The 14,852-nt window shown below is 46.7% G+C and overlaps 1 protein-coding gene across 1 annotated transcript in view; it reads left to right on the top strand.

Annotated features, from left to right (window-relative positions):
* Window positions 1-940: 940 nt before the first annotated feature.
* The window catches only part of LOC149326540 (uncharacterized), a 23,348-nt gene continuing 9,436 nt past the window's right edge, over window positions 941-14,852 (top strand). The window contains exons 1-5 of the mRNA XM_089564608.1: window positions 941-1,333; window positions 9,084-9,181; window positions 9,901-10,121; window positions 10,953-11,635; window positions 14,619-14,825. Coding sequence (XP_089420734.1) covers window positions 1,288-1,333; window positions 9,084-9,181; window positions 9,901-10,121; window positions 10,953-11,635; window positions 14,619-14,825 — 1,255 coding nt within the window. The 5' untranslated portion in view covers window positions 941-1,287. The remainder of the gene's footprint in view (window positions 1,334-9,083; window positions 9,182-9,900; window positions 10,122-10,952; window positions 11,636-14,618; window positions 14,826-14,852) is intronic.

Below are 14,852 nucleotides of genomic sequence, written 5' to 3'. Positions count from 1 at the left end.
AGCTACTTCATCAAATTGCATGTTGTAGGTGTCACCATGCATGTATATCTTAGAGCTTAAAGTAAGTGCTCTTGGAAGTCATCTTAAGGTGAATTCGCACGGTGGACTGAATTGCAAATCTTGAGGGTGAACTGTGCATTATGTGGCTTGACGTCGCGAATTGACGCCAACCAATTGGTGTCTGCAGATGGAAAGAGGAGGGCGTTTTTTTTCTATTAGGACAAGATCTGCTGTTTTCATCTCATGTGTGAATGCTTTCAGCATGCGGACACTGCCTTTACTTGAGGTGATGCTAGAGATCTTTTTCCGACCTCATCCGTTGTGTGAATATACCGTAAAAACCCGCGTATAATACGAACCCGAATATAATACGGGGCTAAGATTTAGAGACGCGAAATGGGAAAAAAAGTTTCACCCGCGTATAATACGAGTAACACAAGCTCATAGAAGACATTTATTCAAATCGCATCCCGCACTTCACTTCAATTACTTTGTTCTTCAGTAGCGCTTTCTTCGAACATTTCTTTGTCCGACAAATCATCCCAAATGTACTCATCTTCCGTGCCATCGAGGGCGTTCGAGATGCTGCACTTCTTAAGCCCGCTTCAGCCGCCCGGTTGGCGTCACTGCAGGCTCACCTGAGTGCATCCACTCTGCGTAGCACCGCCTGACTGCGTCCTTGAACGGTTTGTTTACACAACCATCAAACGGCCGCGAAAGCTTTGTCGCATTCCGCTGCACACGAAAAGGGCTTCTTTCTGTTGTGGCCATCCACGAATGCTTCCTTCGACGACACCAAACTGCCTCCCGGCCGCACCGTTGCCGATGTTCTCCGCAGCCAAAATCGCTTGAAAGTAGCCGAGTACTGTTTTCGAGACCGTGACATCGGGCTCTCTAAAACAATATCCACTTTACGAAGCGTGCCTTACATGCTAGCACGTGTGTTGTCAACAGGCGCACGGCACACCGCGACCCCCTGGCGCACCCAACGGATCAACAAAGAAACGACGTCGTGACGTCATTTGTCGAGAGTAACGAAGCCAAGCCGTAGCCACGCGCCAATAGCGAAGCGAAGCCATAGCCACGCCGCAAAAACGAAACCAAAACATCGAGCAACTTCGAAAATTTTTATTCGGATCCGCAAATAGTACGAGGTGGAAATTTAGGACGCTAATTATGGGAAAAAAACCTCGTATTATACGCGGGTTTTTACGGTACCTTTGATGTGCATTTTGGTGTAAGGACATGAACTCTAACTAAACCTAATTCACAGAACTGGCCCCAGCAATGACATCCATCGATGGGGCGAGTGGCAGTGGGCCAGACGAGTTTGGTGAGCGAACCTTCTTGTGATGCATGCCATTTTTTATTTTTCATAATCAAATCGGCCTAAGAAACTGTTCACTGCAAACAAAGGATTTGTCCAATGAGCGCCTGTTAACCCTGTCCTGTGCCACTTGAGGGCGTCTTATCCCCTGAAACTTCTACTCTCATCCTTCCACCATCTCTGCTGTGCCCCTAACTTTGACTGTATGTGCTACATTGACCTTTCTTGAAATTGGTTACATACCCTTCCCAGGCCCCATTTCTTTCTGTACTTTTTATCTCTACTTTGTGTCGCTCTCCTACTCTACTGTGTGATTACATCTATACCTTTCGATAGCTTGCCGTCCTGCCTTCAGTTGCATTTCAAGCCATTTCATTAAGCTTCATGTTTCTTTCCCATAGTTATCTAATAATTAAAAGCTTTTTAATTGATTGACATCCCCTTTCTTGTGAATTAACAAAATATATTAGCATTATTCTGGTTGTCTGGTACATTCACAGTTGTTAGGCGTTGTACCGTGTACAGGTTGAAAAGTTTTCTGGCACAGTGTTCCTGCTGTCCTTCAGCAGATGCGCAGTTAATTGAACCTGACGTCTTTTTTTTTCTTTTTGCACTGCCTATGAGGCTTGCTGTACTGCCCCTTTCATTTTTGGCAGGATATGCGATTTTTCTGAACTGCTCTCGCTCCGCAGTGTTCTGCTGTGTCTTTAAGGCTCGTTTATGGGGGTTCAACGTCCCAAAGCGACTCGGGCTATGAGGGACGTGGTAGTGGAGGGCTCCGGAAATTTCGACCAGCTGAGTTTCTTTAACGTGCACTGACATCGCACAGCACACGGGCCCCTGGAACTTCGCCTCCATCGAAATTCCATTGCCGCAGCTGGATCGAACTCTCGTCATTTGGGTCAGCAGCCAAGCGTTATAACCACTGAGCCACTGCGGCCACGGTTGTCACTTGTCACTTAGCCCTCATTATTTCACCAGTTATCTTTTTAGCCATCAGTGTTAGTGTAGTTTGAAAGGGTGTGCGCTAAAAAAGACGTACACAGGAAAAAGATAGAGACGACAAAAGAAGCCAGGCGCACATATATATCCGCTGATAAACAGATATGAGCTGCGTGATGGAGCGTGACCCCATCAACCAAACATAAGACAGCGCAAAAAATGCATATCTAAGTGACATTAAAAGAAACCCAAGAAAGTGAACATATCAAACACCTGCCGAGGTAAGGTAAAAAAGTGGGATTCGTATCGGCTGACAACAATGCATAACAACATGGGAAAACAGAGCTGTATGAAAGATGACACTGAAAAAGAGGATAACACCATAAAAAAGGCTAACAACATGACGAAATTTTTAACAAAGAACAAGTGAAAGATGGGGATAAAAACCGTGTAAAGGGTGGTAAATAAAGGCACATTGGAACATCTAAAAGGACACTAAAACATAGAGAGGCGAACGGGTTAATAGTCTAGATGTACCCATCCAGAAAGGCAAGTTCATTTCTAGACAGGTTAATGGAAGGCGTGCTAACGCACTTGTCTTTCCTGAGGTGAATAAAAAAGGCCTCGATTACTTCTCTTTCTGTCTTGTCCTGAGCCTTAGCTAGAAACTTGGTTTCATTAAACTTGGGGTAGCAGTTCTGGCAACTGCTGCAGTGTAACGGAAGGTTACCTCCAGACCTGTTCTTCATGGTGACGTTGTGCCTGCGGGCGCGCTCATTGAAACATTTCCCGGTTTGACCCACATACACTTTGCCGCACGTCAAGGGAATCTCGTACACAACATTGGCAGTGCATTGTGTGTACACGGTTTGATGCTTGATATTACAGGCCTTCTTAACACGCTTCCTGGTCACCATCGGACATAATTTCGCCAGTTTGCAAGTAGCCGAAAAAACCAGCCTAACCCCGTGACGAGACGCAACTTTCTTTAAATTGTGTGAAAGACCATGCAGGTAAGGTACCTATAACCTGCACAGGTTTCCGTTCTGTTTGATGTTTAGCATGCTCCGAGTTTTTAATTTTTTGCAAAAGGTTTTCAGACATGTTCGTGACCAGATTTGCAGGGTAACCTGCAGCAGAAATTCGGTCGATCTGGCACTGGAAACTTTCACCTATCTTGTGGCCGCAGGATTTTTCTAATGCAGATTTCATGCAAAGAGATACTATGCCAAGCTTTACCAGCTTGGAGTGGGCACTATCATAGGGCAAAAGTGACTTCTTTGAGTGCGGCTGATAAGACCAACACACATAAGCTGTAAGTCAAGAAACTGGAGTCGATCATGATCTGCTCGTTCATGCGTGAATTTTAGACCCCTCGATGAAGAACAGAAGGTAGTGAGAATTTGGACTACAAGTGTATCAGCAGCACAGTATGAAGGTGCGTTAAGAAGGACAAGATAATCGTCGACGTATCTGAAAATACGTGTTATCCCTGTGTCCTTCAAGCTAGCTTCAAGGCGCCGGTCAAATGACGCCAGAAAAATTTCGCATAAGACCGGTGCGACTGAGGAACCTATACAAATTCCGGCTTTTTGCAAGTAAAACTCATCCTGGAAGCAAATAACAGTGGAATCCAAATAAAACAATAGTAGGTCCAGAAATTTTTCAGTTGTGACACCGGCAGAATTTTGAAACCTGACTTCATCAAATTCTTCCAAATGTTCACGAACAGCATCCAACAACCCGTCGTGAGGCAAAGAGTAAAATAAGTCCTCAACGTCAATTGAAAAACCAGTTGTGGCCGATACCTTGCCTCCCTCCAGTACCTGCACCACTTCCTTTGAGCTTCGAACGCGGTAAGGGTAAGCGCCAGCTATTCTGTCCAGTTGGCACCGAAGGAAGTCACCCACAACTTTTTGCCACGTATCCCTTTCAGACACAATGGCACGTGGTGGACAAGCAGGCTTGTGCGTTTTACCTGAAAAGAATATTTCGAGGCATCCGGTCTCAGCTCCTTTGACCGCCTCGGAGCATGCTAAACATCAAACAGAACGGAAACCTGTGCAGGTTATACCTTACCTGCATGGTCTTTCACACAATTTAAAGAAAGTTGCGTCTCGTCACGGGGTTAGGCTGGTTTTTTCGGCTACTTGCAAACTGGCGAAATTATGTCCGATGGTGACCAGGAAGCGTGTTAAGAAGGCCTGTAATATCAAGCATCAAACCGTGTACACACAATGCACTGCCAATGTTGTGTACGAGATTCCCTTGACGTGCGGCAAAGTGTATGTGGGTCAAACCGGGAAATGTTTCAATGAGCGCGCCCGCAGGCACAACGTCACCATGAAGAACAGGTCTGGAGGTAACCTTCCGTTACACTGCAGCAGTTGCCAGAACTGCTACCCCAAGTTTAATGAAACCAAGTTTCTAGCTAAGGCTCAGGACAAGACAGAAAGAGAAGTAATCGAGGCCTTTTTTATTCACCTCAGGAAAGACAAGTGCGTTAGCACGCCTTCCATTAACCTGTCTAGAAATGAACTTGCCTTTCTGGATGGGTACATCTAGACTATTAACCCGTTCGCCTCTCTATGTTTTAGTGTCCTTTTAGATGTTCCAATGTGCCTTTATTTACCACCCTTTACACGGTTTTTATCTCCATCTTTCACTTGTTCTTTGTTAAAAATTTCGTCATGTTGTTAGCCTTTTTTATGGTGTTATCCTCTTTTTCAGTGTCATCTTTCATACAGCTCTGTTTTCCCATGTTGTTATGCATTGTTGTCAGCCGATACGAATCCCACTTTTTTACCTTACCTCGGCAGGTGTTTGATATGTTCACTTTCTTGTGTTTCTTTTAATGTCACTTAGATATGCATTTCTTGCGCTGTCTTATGTTTGGTTGATGGGGTCACGCTCCATCACGCAGCTCATATCTGTTTATCAGCGGATATATATGTGCGCCTGGCTTCTTTTGTCGTCATTAAAGTTGGAAGTTGCGCTTCTTTCCTGTCGTCTCTATCTTTTTCCTGTGTACGTCTTTTTTAGCGCACACCCTTTCAAATATGAATATGTACCAACTAGCCCGTCAAAAAGCTTTACTACTGTTAGTGTAGCAGCCGATCAACTCTTCACTGAGATGTGTTTCTCATAGTATTAATGTTTCTACAAGTTTTAATACAGCATAACCCTGCTGATGTACTCCTCACGGGACTAAAAAAAATTGGCTGTGGCTTAGCTCAGCTATGCCAGACATACGTAGCGAGAGGTAATGGACCTTCATTGGCTAGGCGAACTCGTCGAGCTGCATCTTCACGGCGTCGCTTATTCAGACGTTCTGCATGTTCTTCCTCGGTCTCGTCGCCTTTGCCTTGTTTCGTTCCAACAGCTAAGCTTGGTTTGTTTCAGCCTCTCCGACTCGCTCTCCATCTCTGGCCACAACAGCTTCAACGAACCGCCCTCTTATACAGGCCGCTGCTCATTCATTCATAAATCTTTAATCACAAGGATGACCTGAGGCCCAAGGGGGAAGTGGGTTGGTTAGGTGAAGGTGAGGGTGTCGGTCTCTGACATGAAGTCTAGCAGGGCACTGAGCTTGCGCTTGGCGTCGGTACTGGGGGCCGTCCAGTCATCGTATGTCTGGATGTGGTAGGCAGAGGTGTAGCAGGCGCAGAGGCTCGCAGTGCCAGGACAGGTCCAGATCAGGTGGTGCAAATCAACAGAGTCAGCAGGGCAATCGGGGCAGCCGATCCTGGTTCGGTGCCATCGACTCGGGATGTCCGGGGTGTACGCTGCACCGGCTCGCACCTTGTGAGCGAGAACTTGGGCCGGGCGAGAAAGTCCAGAAGGAATGGATGGAGTAATGTCTGGGACAAAGTCCCACGACAAACCCCTCTGCTCTTGTTAAAGGCGTGTGATGATAGAGTCAGGTATTATGAGCGGGATGGGAGAACAATAAGGGTGGTCCGAGTTGGTCGGCTCACGTTAAGGCAATGCCGACGGTCTTCCTCTAGCTGCGCGCCAGCAGCCTCGTGGGCAGTCCTGTTCCCGGTCCCTTGTGCGTGATTTCTGGGTGTCGAGTGAATGCATACGTAGACCTGGGAGGTCTCTTGCTGTGCCTACTGCTATCTCTGGCTCTCCTCCTCCTCTGACGTTGCACCAGATGGCGCGGCTCCATCTGGCAACGGTTGCTAGGCAGCGGCGCAAGAAGCGGTGTGACCACGGTGTGACCACCGCCGCAGTGAAAATGCTACTTTGCGACCAATAGCTCTTGCTACAAAAAAAAAAAATGCAAGAGCGAGGAAACATTAGAGGCAGGAAGTAGGACAAATTTAAAAATGACAGGAATGAAGAACTAAACACATTTATTGCAGTGCTGGCACTTGAAAAAATCATGCAGCATTGTCTGCTGCATTTTCTTACGTCCGGTGAGGACTACTCATTTCTCCAGAATTTACGGGGCTATGTGGCTGTTGCGATCGTTGCAAACATACTTTCTGAGAATGTCTAATGCCGCTACAGCCAACATAATGGTTGGTTCCAGCGGAGGCTAGCCCTCGTCCTCTTTGTTGCCACTGCTGTGTGCATCCAGAAGTCACAAAAGATGTGATGAGGTGCGGAGGGACAAAATCAATCGCGCCAGCCACACTAACACTAGCAGCACAATTACAAAGAAACAAGGATAGGTGAAGAAAAAATTAGCTGTGGTTTAGCTCTGATTAAACATGGCGAGAAGCGGTAGCTTCATGTGGCTGCGCTTTGCAAAGCTTTGTTTGTTTCTAGTTTCTCGGCTTGTTGAAAGATTTTGTTTCTTTGGACTTTGCCGCACGTAGCTACGTGAAACTACTGCTTCTCACCAGGTTTAACCGAAGCTAAACCACAGCTGATTTTTTCCTATACCCGTGGTGTTAGATTTTCTGCGTGTGGAGCGCTAATCTTCCTCTTTGTATTCTTCGTCTTCCTCTTGTTATTCCTCTTCAAACTCCTCTCGAAATCGCCTGTCACTGATCAATCATGAATCGCTCGAATCACAAATTACCATGATATTGCATGAGCGGCTGTGTAACCTAGCAGTTAGTATACAAGAAGCACATATACAGGGTGTCCCAGCTAAAAGTAACGAAGCTTGTAAAAAAGAGGATGATCCCTAGCCGAGTGAGACCAACTGAGGGTTGTTGCCAGTCGCGTGTCCTAGTCTGTAGTATTTTTTTTTATTATGCAAACATGATTAATTAGCAGAGACTAATTAGCTAACTTTTTAATTATTGCCTACAGGAAGAAAGTGTCAATGCAGGAGTTGTAGATCCCTTTGAAAAATAACCGTTTGCCGTGTTTGCAGCCAAGTACCACTGATACAGCTTCTTTTATTTGACTTAAAAGAAAGCCCGCGAAATACAAAAAGAGCCACGTGATAGGGAAGCAGTTTCAGCGCTCCCAGACGACCAGCCAAGCAAAGACATTCGCTTATCTTTGCAACGTTGTCCCGAACGGGGTTCGGCGTTTTGTGATGGTTGCGAGATATACGTAATTAACTCTCGCATCGGCGCTAGGGCGACCGTTTCTTCAGCGCGTGACGGTGCAAGTTAGCGGCACGGCCACATTCCTATCACTCGAGGCGAGGTTACGCGTGAAAAAGCGCTCCATGCGAGCCGCGCTTCACTTCCTTGAAAAGCAGCACCCGCTCACTTTCCATGACACATAAGCAGTTCCTGGTGCATATCTCGCCACCTCCTCAAGACGCCAAAAGCTGTACGGGACAGCGTTGCAAACATAAGCGGATGTCGTTGCTTGATCGCTCGTTTGGGAGCGCTGTAACTGCTTCCCTATCACGTGGTTCTTTTTGTATTTCGCGGGCTTTCTTTTAAGTCAGATAAAAGAAGTTGTATCAGTGGTACTTAGCTGCAAACAAGGCAAACGATTATTTTTCTATGGGATCTACAACTCCTGCATTGACAATTTCTTCCTGAAAGCAATAATTAAAAAGTTAGCTAATTAGTCTTTGCTAATTAATCACGTTTGCATAATAAAAAAATACTGCAGACTAGGACACGTGACTATCAACAACCCTCAGTTGGTCTCACTCGGCTAGGGATCATCCTCTTTTTAACAAGCTTGGTTACTTTTAGCTGGGACACCCTGTATATCTCCAGTTTTATTGAATTGTCACACCGTGGGTCTGAAGCTTAGTGGTTAGCGCACCTGGCTCTCGCCCAATGGACCTGAGTTTGAATCCCACTGATTGTGAGGTTTATTTGTTTGTTTATTTTATTTGTGGCAGACTTGAAGGTCATGTTGCGTACATGGCGATCTCAGCCGTGCACCTGTAGCAGTGAAGCTACTGCTTCAAAAAAGTGCAACCACTGTTGATGATGATGGCACAGCCTGTCTGAATGCCGTCTGCCTAACACAGTGGTGCTAGACATGCCAGGCCAAGTAAAGCCGCTTTAGAAGTAAACATAAGACCGCCACCGTTTCTCATTTAGGCTGGCATGGGGTGTTATTTCACAAGTATTACTGTGTAGGAATGTGGCCGAAGTTACAATGCAACGAACAGCAGGGTTTATAATGCATGGAACCCTATTATCATCATGCCAGATCTAGACCACTACAATGTGTAGCAGCCAGGAAAATGCAGCACCCATCAACTCAGCAGCGAGGTTCTACTGTGCAAAGCTTTCACTGTTACCTTGAGAGCAAAATACTTAATTTTTTTCATTTACTTGATAGCCCACAATGTCAAACTGAACTCAGTTTGCTTTTTGCTTATATGTGCTGCTGAGGTGCATTGATATTTGTGTACTTCCTTTTCTTGTCAAAAAAGTATGCTCAGCCGAGGAGATGGAGAGCGCCGCGGACTGCCAGCTCCAGCTGCCTGGTGGGCAGGACACTGTGATAGGTTCTGCTAGGGATGATGGAAAGGTGATTGTGCGTGTTCTTAAGTCATATAGTGTATCAAATACCATAGTAGAGTGAGTGAATGATTCTTAATTAAATTGGGGCTGGTACATAGTGAAATGGGTACAGTTTAGAGGATGATGCTAGCTTACAGTAGAAACTTATACTAGTCCCAGTAAGTGTGCCGAAAAGGGTAGTGTGCAAAGCATAGATGTGTGGTTTCAGACAATATCATGTAAGGCACAGGTCAGCATTTCTAATTTGTCATTTTTGTACTTCATTACCTGACGATGCCATAATGGGTCTGCAGTTATTCTTGTCCTGAGGAAATTCTTAGTACACAAATAATTTTTGATCATGAGGAGGCTGCCTTGTTCTGTCAGGTATGCCTAGTTGTTGGTATGTGAAATTTATTCTCATTTCTGAAGTTTGTTTGAATTGGGGCAGAGAACATTATTTCAACTTTTGGCGGTATTTGACTCGGAATGAAGAGAAGCTAGAACTGTCAGAAGATTGTGCTATATATTTCATGTTGCACGCAAGCAATTTCTTTTTTTTCGAATTATAAGGCTAGAAATAAAAAATCTACTGATTTTGGACACTGCTCGCTGTAAAAGAGTGCATTCATGCCTACATAATTTTTATGTTTTTCAGCTGTTTGTTTTAAGTTATGAAATATTTAAAATCCCTTGATTCACTGCTGTTAATGTGTACAAATGCGAAATTCTCCACGTTTGCTGCAGGTCTATGCAGGCAGTGGGCTCTGGATGGAGCCTGGTGCCTGGCAGATGCTCCTGAGAGCACCAACAGACTCAATGTTCTGCCGCGGTGCTACTCAGGTGTATTGGACACCTGATGAGCTGAAGAGCCGCAGCGTGACTGGCGTGCTTTCAAATAAGTGCCAGTCTCTTGGCAGAACAGAGGCGAAACCGGCACTTACACCGGAAAAAGTCTTCTCTGAAAGGTGCTAGTGCTTTTTTTTTCTTTGCTTTGAGTAACACCTAGGCAATCAAACTTTGCTTCAGCCAAATACAGTCGCGCTCACTTACAGAAAGCGTGATAGTCATGGAGATCCTGTTCATTGTATCCGAGGTTTGTAACAACTGCAATGTCCTTATTGCATCCAAAACTGCAAAGTCGGGCAAAAGTGACGTTTAGTTTTTGCAAGGTGTGTTATGCCCATACGTTTCTCCATGCAGGCTCTATCACAGCACTTTCAGAGATCTCCACACTGTTTGTGTGGCTCTCGCTAAGATCCGTTCTGCCAGTAACCTGATTTATCTATTTGGTTGTGAAATTAGCATTCTCAACGACTGGTGGCAAGTCATTGTGCGCGTTCTCCGATCTTGCTGCGACAAAGATAGTGCAATTGACATATCTGCACAGAATGTATAAATAGCATTGCCCGTTGTTTCGAGTAATCTCTGTCTTTGGTTTTCATGCAAGCATCTCAATGCATCCAACAACACACAGCAGACGCGGAGTGGGTAGGCCCATGTGTCGTCAGCAATCAGAGGTTGCCAGACAAGCAGTCAGTTCGCAAAGGAAACGAAAATCGTTTTAAAGATATCTGCCGCACGGAATCAACTGAAAGTTTTGGGTATTGTAATTTAATGTGTTGGGAATTAAATGCTACAACAAGGGTATGCACGAAAGTAGGCTTCATGGCCCCTTTAATGGCGAACATTCGTTTCTGTGTTTTTACAATGAGAGTGGTAATTCTGAATCTCACTTTTGCATTTATCATGTATCTAGTTGTGTTCAAATGTGGCCTATTTTGTGTTCTATTGTGCAGCTCTGTTTCATATCTACATGGGAGACATACCAAAGGAGCTCGCAGAGAAGAGACTGAAAGCCGTGCGCATGCACCTCTCACATCTCACAGAAGCTGGGGGACGTGCAACGAAAAATTGGAGGTCATGATGTATAAATTTATTTTGCCACTTACCTATGCCGAAGCCGTCAGGCGTCCCCGCCCAGAAACGTTCGTTTCGTACCAGCATCCACCGCAGTCGACACCATTTCGTCCTGCCTGGCCACCACCGCAACGTTTCCGTCCATGGCGGACACCGGACAACCTACCCATTTGTTATGTCTGCGGCATTCCTGGCCATGTGATGCGTCCCTGCCGCCGCCAAGTGTTGTCCCCTGCTGCCAATACTGACCCTCGAGGTTACGCCTATGCCCCTCCCCAGCCTTTTCACCGCACTTCGCCTTCTGAGACCACTGCTTCCTCCGATCTCAGGCCGTCTATTCGCCGCCGTGCTCCATCTCCGCGTCGTCGCTCGGTTTCCCCGATGCGCCGTCGTCCCTCTTCCCCCTTCGGAAAACTAGTGCCCGCAGTTCCGGAGGCAAGAACTGCTTGCTCGTCACCAAGCTCAAGACCTCGACTTTCTCCGACAAATTTGATTGCGGTTTCTGTGGAGGGCACCGATGCTTTCGCGCTTGTTGACACCAGTGCTGCTGTATCTGTACTAAGTGAGAAATTGTGCCGCCAGTTAAGAAAAGTGATGACTCCGCTATATGGTTTTATGCTTCGCGCCGCTAATTCGTAACTTATTGCGCCTTTGGGGGCATGTACAGCCCGAGTTACTATTCAGGACGTTCTGTATATTGTTGAATTCATCGTCTTCCCATGGCCGTCTCACGACGTCACCTTAGGCTGGGACTTTCTCTCCCAACATGACGTTGTCATCGACTGCGCTCGTTCCGAAGTCGCCCTTCTTCCCTTCGGCGACGACTCTGTGAACGCTTCCACTAACTTGTGCTCCAAGCTGACTGTGGCTGATGACGTCATGATCCCGCCGTGCTCTGCTGTGCTCGCCTCTGTTCATTGCGACTCTGGATCCAACGGCCCTGTCATCTTCATCCCGTCCGACTCCTCTGCTTCTCGCCACTGTCTACCCCTGCCATTCGCCGTGCTTGCCGTCTCAGCCGGCTGCAGCGCCTTGCCCCTGACGAATCCATTCCTGTGCCCCTCCACTCTTCTTCATGGTGAATGCTTGGGATGTGTCCAGCCTTTCGCTTCCGTCGTCGCCTGGGACCCTTCTGAGGACGACTCCTGCCGCCTGCAAGTGTCTTCACTTACTTCCTCCTCACTGTCTCCTCAACCCGTTCCCGAGGCCGTCTTTGTGGGCTCAATCGACACAAATCTTTCGCCACCGGAGAAGACCCAGCTTGCGGCCCTGCTAGATAAGTTTCGGTCATCGTTTGACTTCTCTCACCACCGTTTTGGTCGCACTTCAGCTGTTACCCATCGGATCGACACTGGTGCCCATTCGCCGTTGCGCCAACGCCCATATCGCGTCTCGGCCACCGAACGCCAGGTTATCGACACCCAGGTCAATGATATGCTGCAGCGTGGCGTCATACAACCATCACACAGTCCTTGGGCTTCCCCCGTCGTCCTTGTCACCAAGAAAGACGGCTCTATCCGCTTTTGCGTTGACTACTGGCGCCTCAACAAAATCACCCGAAAAGACGCCTCTCCGCTACCCCGCACCTCCACCAAGATGTAACGGCCTTTATTGACAGTTGTGAAGGCCGGTTAGAGCGGGCAAGGACAGGTCCGGTCCCGGAACAGTTCACGCTCTCGTCTCGCGCCGCGCGTCGGCTCTGCTGCTTCAGCTGCCGATCGTCGTCTTCTCATCTCGCGCCTCGCCTCGGTTCTGCTGCTCTGACTGCTGATCATCTTCCTCTTTACAGGTTTCTATTTTATAATAAAGCTTTCGTTTGCCCTAAATCTGGTTGTCAGTATATATATCGTAGGGCATTACAGACCCTTTTGGCCAGCTTAATTGGAAAATATTATTAGTAGCAGGCGCTGCCTTTTTGCAACAGCTTGCGATGCACTAATCGAAGAAGCTATGTTATCATGCGCAATGTGCAGCACACATTTCTGAGTGATGAAAAAACTTATCTATGGTGCGCCATTAGGACTGGCGTCCCTCATTAGGCCTAACACTATCCCGATACCTGCAAGCAGGATCTGTGCCAACAGGCCGACGCCATTAGAACCAACAGGTCTGACACCGACAGGTCCATCACCATCAGGCCATCACCAACAGGCCCAACACCAACAGGCCCGACAGGCCCAACACCAACAGCCCAACAGGCCCAACACCAACAGCCCAACAGGCCCATCACCAAGAGCCCAACAGGCCCAAATTACGGGTTCCTTCAGCCTTCAGACCGATAGGCTGAAGGAATTTTTGACTGGGCAGAGAGCAGAAAAACGAACGCCTTAATGCAGTAAACGAATATCAACCAATTTAACATACGTGATTAGAAGTAAAACTCTAGTTTGGGCAAGTTGGCTCGTGTGGAAAGGAAAAAAGGAACGGCGTCAGTCCTGTCTTTTATGTGCCTTCCGTGTCCTCGTTTCTTGCGCCATTACCAGTTTTTTCTTTCGACGTGATTAGGAGACTGACGACTTCGCTGTATATGGCATGATGCCTGTGATGATTGTCGGGTAGAAGAAAAAGTGCCGTGCATGAAAAATTAAAAGTGAGCCTGTCCGTTCCCTGCACATAGAGAGCCGGCGTAGCATGTTCTTTTGGACTCTTCTAGCATTCTGGACCCTTCTAGTGCATTGGCGTTTTGTGCTGCGCGCCAAATGTATTATACGGATTTCAAGGACAGAGAAGAATTTTTTTGGTGAAGAAACCTGAAATGACATAAAAATATTTCGAAAATAAAAAGCCAACTGCAGGACATAGGCCTAAGGCGTCACCAAAAATTATATCACAGAAGTATTAGCAAACATTTTAAAGTACTTTTGGATGGCGATCGCCCGGCCTAATTTCTTCTTTTCCTTCTGCTCAGGTTGCATGTGGATAACATCATAACTCGCATAACCACGTATACTTGCAGTTAGTGTAGAAAAAGATTGAGCAGCTTCTTTTCGATATGAACCAAATCTGCCTAAGGAGGAAATAGGAAAAACTCGCAACTTTCTTATTCGAATAAGTCTTAGTGGTATCCTAACTGCTGCTTATAACATGCTGTGTTCGTATGTAAAGTAGATACTTGTACTGGACCATCTACTAAAGACTTGGGTTTGTCTTCGGAAATTGAAGTATCCAAATTTTCTTGCATTACAAATAATTCTAACGTAGTTTCAGCTTCTCGTTTTCGGCAATTACAAAAAGGAAACTACTCATATCTATTTCATATCATTCCTGTGAAACGTGCTGTCAGGCTGCCTCATGCATGATATTCACAGTGAATACAGAACCACAGAATGTGCTCCTATAATGAACATAGAGTGCCTTCTTTCTGAGGCAGATCAAAGAATTCTTAACGTTTCTGGTGCGAGCATCGATCCCTAGCGGTGCGCTTTATCCAGAAGAAGAAGAAGAAGAAGAAGAAGCCCTAATCAGTGTTCCCAACCACGCTTTTCTTGTCGCTCCGCACAGTCCATGCCAGCAAGCTCAGCGGCTGTACATTTTCTTCACGTAAGGACGTCGTGGAGCGCATATGGGCAACATTCACCGCAAGACCGGCGAGTTGCCGGACGAGCTCACAGGCTTGACGGAAAGCGAGGTGCAGCTCGTCCAGCAGACATGGCGCAAATTCACCAGCGAGAACCCCGAGTACGGCGTGCTCCTTTTCCTCGCCATGTTCCTCAAGCACCCCGAGTACATTCAACTGTTCAAGCCCTTCCGCGGCAAGACAGTCGCGGCGCTCAAGGAAG

The sequence above is a fragment of the Amblyomma mixtum genome, chromosome 10 (genome assembly GCF_055824585.1).
Source record: "Amblyomma mixtum isolate Tamu chromosome 10, ASM5582458v1, whole genome shotgun sequence".
Lineage (NCBI taxonomy): Eukaryota > Metazoa > Arthropoda > Arachnida > Ixodida > Ixodidae > Amblyomma > Amblyomma mixtum.
Note: the sequence above shows the minus strand (reverse complement) of the source record. Positions and strands in the feature narration are given on the sequence as shown.